Source organism: Tripterygium wilfordii, chromosome 19 (assembly GCF_013401445.1).
Source record: "Tripterygium wilfordii isolate XIE 37 chromosome 19, ASM1340144v1, whole genome shotgun sequence".
NCBI classification, from domain to species: domain Eukaryota; kingdom Viridiplantae; phylum Streptophyta; class Magnoliopsida; order Celastrales; family Celastraceae; genus Tripterygium; species Tripterygium wilfordii.
This window is the reverse complement of record NC_052250.1, coordinates 1,925,828-1,929,930: the sequence shown is the minus strand read 5'-3', so window position 1 is coordinate 1,929,930 and position 4,103 is coordinate 1,925,828. Positions and strand designations below refer to the sequence as shown.

The window sequence follows — 4,103 nt, the reverse complement described above, 5'->3', positions numbered from 1 at the left end:
AGTATGTATTTGTGTTGGGCCTAGGAAGACAAAGGCTAGCCTAAAACGGACAAAATGTTACTAATACGGAGGGGCGGGTTGTTATAAATGATATTGAAGCTAAGGCCGTAGGGTTTAAGGGGTGTACACTCAGGAGTGTTTGTCGACGTGTGAGTCGCATGGGGACGTGGACTCTTAAGGGGGAGTTTGTAGCATCCAGCTCGAGTGGGTGGGGCTACAAGCTTTTGTAGTGTCAAGCTTGATAATTCTAAACGAGCTATAAAGTAGCGATGGGGATAAGTTTATTGTCCCACATCGCCTAGGGGAAAATGAGAAATGCATAATATAATAGACCAAACTTCCAAACTAGTAACAAGTGTTTTTCTTAATCTCAAACTAGTATGGGTTGGTGTTAGGCCTAGGAAGACAAAATTGTGCAAGTCATGAGTATGGGTTGACCGAAAATGGATAAAGTATTACTGGTACAGAGGGACAGATTGTTATAGTTCAAGTACTCTTTTTTTGGATAGGCAAGAGGGATTAAGGGATCGAACTTAGGTACCACTATATACCTTGAGCACCTCGATTGAGTGTTGGAGTCTTTCTTTCCTACTTTGTAAAAGACACATGTTCTACACAATATAACTTTTTATAGGAGTAGTAAACGAGTCGAATTAGGGTTTTATTTCAGAATTTGTTTCCCTATGAACTATGAAGTAAAAAGTAGTCAAGACTTGATCCAAGAACAACTAGCATGCAATTCACTAATTCAGCCCTGTTTTATTTTTGATTTAAGTTGGGGCCTATATTTAGCCATGAGAAGTTGAGAACCCAAGAGTCCAGTTAGGTCCACAGATTGCAAACTTGGGCCTCTTGTTTAAGCCCAATGACCGAGAAAGTAAAAGCCTATTGGGCTTCCAGTTTACAGTACCAAGTTAACCAAGAGGAAGAAGACAAGACAACAGCACCTCACCCACTACTCTTGAGTCATGACTGCCTCTTCTGTTTTTGAACATCCAACGAAAATATATTAATGGGGTCAGAGAAAAAAAAAATGAATAATTCTGGTCAGGTTTTAAACACCTTTGTTTTTTCCCCTTTTTTTTTTTTTTCTTGGCTTTGTTTTGTTCTTCTTAGGGATGAAGATGAAGACGGAGCAGGAGGCGAGGGAGACGGTGATTGTGCGCGGAGTTCCTTGACCACGGCGGCTAGTGCCTCCGGGTTGAGCCCAAGGCCGCATAGTGCAATGATGACCGAGAACCAAATCCAGTGATTCCCTAGCCGTCTTCGCCGCCTCTGAATCCGTCTCCGATCTTCCAAAGCAGTGAAGCAAAGTTTCACAGCAATAGGCCTGATAAACGAGGCCCGATTAATCTTGCTCAACCTACAAACCCAGTAAGAAACTCTTCTAAGCCCAATATTTAAGCCCATATGTCAAACACACGATTAAAGTCCACCATTCAGAATCCCTAAATTCGATTTTAAAACCCCTAATTTGATTTGTCTCGGGCGGCTTGATTGACCTGGTCATCCTTGTTAATCCTACTTTCCCTTTCTCCAGCAGTATCTGATGTAAAGTTTGGATTAGTAGTCCAAGTTAGGCAAGTAAGACTGTGGATTCTGCTACTTTTCTTTCACCATAGTCAAATTTTCTCATATATTTTATTTTCTTGGATTGAGACTTTGGAACTGATTGATCAATTATTTCCACAAGTCTGTTCTCAGGCAATCATCAATCAAGTATCACGCCTTATGAGCTTGCATTTGGTGATTCGAACTCGCCATTCCAATTCACTACAAATAGGTACCCTGTCCTGCTTCATTCCCTGCCTTTCAAATGCGTACATAAACAACGTGCAGTGATGCAGATTCGTAAATGCATGATTGCTCTGATAATCTACTCATTTTTCATTCACACATGCTTTGTTTCAGGGGACCCAACAGAGGATTTCGTTATTGAGAGGTTGCCAGGGCAACCCTATTTCACCTTTCAACAGTACGCCGGCTATGTCTACGTGGATAATGCAAAAACGAGGGCTCTTTTCTTCTATTTTGTTGAAGCAGAAACTCAGCCCGAATCAAGGCCACTTGTTCTTTGGCTTAATGGAGGTGAACTTTATATAATTTATTAGGGTTTTTGCAAGATTGTGTAAATCATTCAATGCTATGTGGGTTTTGAAGTATCTATTTGTTTTCCTGTTCAAGGTCCTGGTTGTTCAGCTGTTGGTTCTGGAGTATTTATTGAGCATGGCCCCTTTAGGCCAGAGGGAGATATTCTGATCAAGAATGAGTATAGCTGGAATAAAGGTTCCACACTTTCTCTTCCCGATCAAACAGCCATTTTTATTTGTTCTATTTCTTTCTATCAACGAAGTGAATCAATAGTGTGATGTAATTTGTTTGATTTGCAGTGGCAAATGTGTTGTACCTGGACGCACCAGCTGGAGTTGGTTTCTCTTATTCAACCAACAAGTCTTACTACACCTTGGTGAATGATCACATGACTGGTTGGTATACATGCATTATGCACATTGATTTTAGCTATATCTTTTTGACATAAAACTGTCGTTGGATCATACTTTTTTTTTTCTGAAGCCCAAGACTCTCTTGAATTCCTGAACGGCTGGTTTACCATATTCAACAAGTACAAGGAACATGATTTCTACATTGGTGGAGTGAGCTATGGAGGTCACTTTGTCACACAACTTGCGAACCTTGTTGTTGAGAAGAAACCTTCTTATAAACTGAAGGGGATAGCTGTGAGTTTTTTTTTTTTTTACCTTTAAATTTTTAAAATGAGATTCATTGAGCTTATGAAAACAATTATCATTTGATTCAGCTCGGTAGTCCTCTTCTGGACTTCAATACTGACTTGAATGCACGGGATGAGTTCTACTGGTCTCATGGATTGATTTCAGACAATGTTTACCATCTTCGCCTGACTGTTTGTAACAGTTCTCAGAACTTCAGGGAGTCGATGATTACAGGCAATATTTCTAATGCGTGTAATACTACTAGTATCCTTTCTCTCGAACAAGTTGGTGCTTCTACTAATCTAGGTGATGTCACTGGTGATATCTGTTTATCATCTGGTACATCACAGTCGCAGACAGACAGTTCTATAAATCCTCAGGCAAGGCCAATACTATTTGTCAACAGCTTACGTTTTGTTTTGTACACTAATTTTAAGTTTCTCTTCTACCCCAAACTCATTCATGTTTTCTCTTGCTTATAGAAATTTGGAACATACGTAGACGTCTGTGCAGACGAGACTACAACCAAGTACTTGAACAGGGAAGATGTGAAGAAAGCTCTTCATGCAAAACTTGTTGGAGTCAACTCTTGGGAACTATGCAGCGGGTAATGCATGGTCATTTTCTTTTAATTGGAGTCCTCAGAAAACATTCGACTGATTGTTTCATTTTCTTTTAAAATGCATGGTCATCTTCACTCTTGTATTTTGTTTTATGCTGTTGTTTCCAGAGTCTTGAGATATGATTACAGAGACCTTGAGACACCAATGCGTGGTATCTTGAGCTCCTTGATTGAGTCTGGCCATAGGGTCCTTGTTTACAGGTAACATATATATATATAATTTGATCATTTTGAGGTGGAAAAGTGATGTAACTTTAAAGACATATGATGACAGCGGAGATCAAGATGCAGTTGTACCATTCCTTGGCACTCGAACTCTGCTAAATGAAATAGCAAAGGAATTAAAACTAAATGTAACTACTCCTTATCGAACTTGGTTTGAGGGAAGACAAGTCGCTGGATGGACTCAATCTTATGCTGATGGTAGGCTAACCTTTGCTACTATCAGAGGAGGAGATCACCAAGCTCCCTATAATCAACCAGCAAGATCCTTTACACTGTTTGAGGCATACCTTGCCGGGAGACCACCACCGACACAGTGACTGATTATTAATGCATGCTTATTTCAATAAATATTATGTGATTCAGTCCTACCGTTTTGAAGTATTCTGTATGTATTGGCATCAATTGAGAATGTAAAAGCATTTGCCATTCCAAATAATTATAGGTTCGGTTGTATATGTAAAAATAAAAATGTGTAATGTGGTTGTGGTCGTATATGAGTGAATAAAAGAGCAGAGCTTTTAACA

At 39.6% G+C, this 4,103-nt stretch overlaps 1 protein-coding gene across 3 annotated transcripts; it reads left to right on the top strand.

Annotated features, from left to right (window-relative positions):
• The first annotated feature begins 1,498 nt into the window (after positions 1-1,498).
• Positions 1,499-4,103, top strand: LOC119986212 (serine carboxypeptidase-like 45). 3 transcript variants are annotated; one of them, XM_038830781.1, is made up of 10 exons: positions 1,499-1,584; positions 1,705-1,783; positions 1,912-2,088; positions 2,185-2,286; positions 2,391-2,486; positions 2,575-2,738; positions 2,819-3,112; positions 3,215-3,339; positions 3,463-3,555; positions 3,629-4,103. In XM_038830781.1, exons 2-10 carry the CDS (start codon positions 1,732-1,734, stop codon positions 3,894-3,896), a joined length of 1,371 nt encoding a protein of 456 aa, XP_038686709.1. In that variant the 5' UTR covers positions 1,499-1,584; positions 1,705-1,731; the 3' UTR covers positions 3,897-4,103. The 3 variants fall into 3 exon arrangements, with proteins under 3 accessions (XP_038686709.1, XP_038686708.1, XP_038686707.1); XM_038830780.1 differs by lacking the exon at positions 1,499-1,584 and having other exon boundaries at positions 1,741-2,088; positions 2,581-2,738; XM_038830779.1 differs by lacking the exon at positions 1,499-1,584 and having other exon boundaries at positions 1,743-2,088.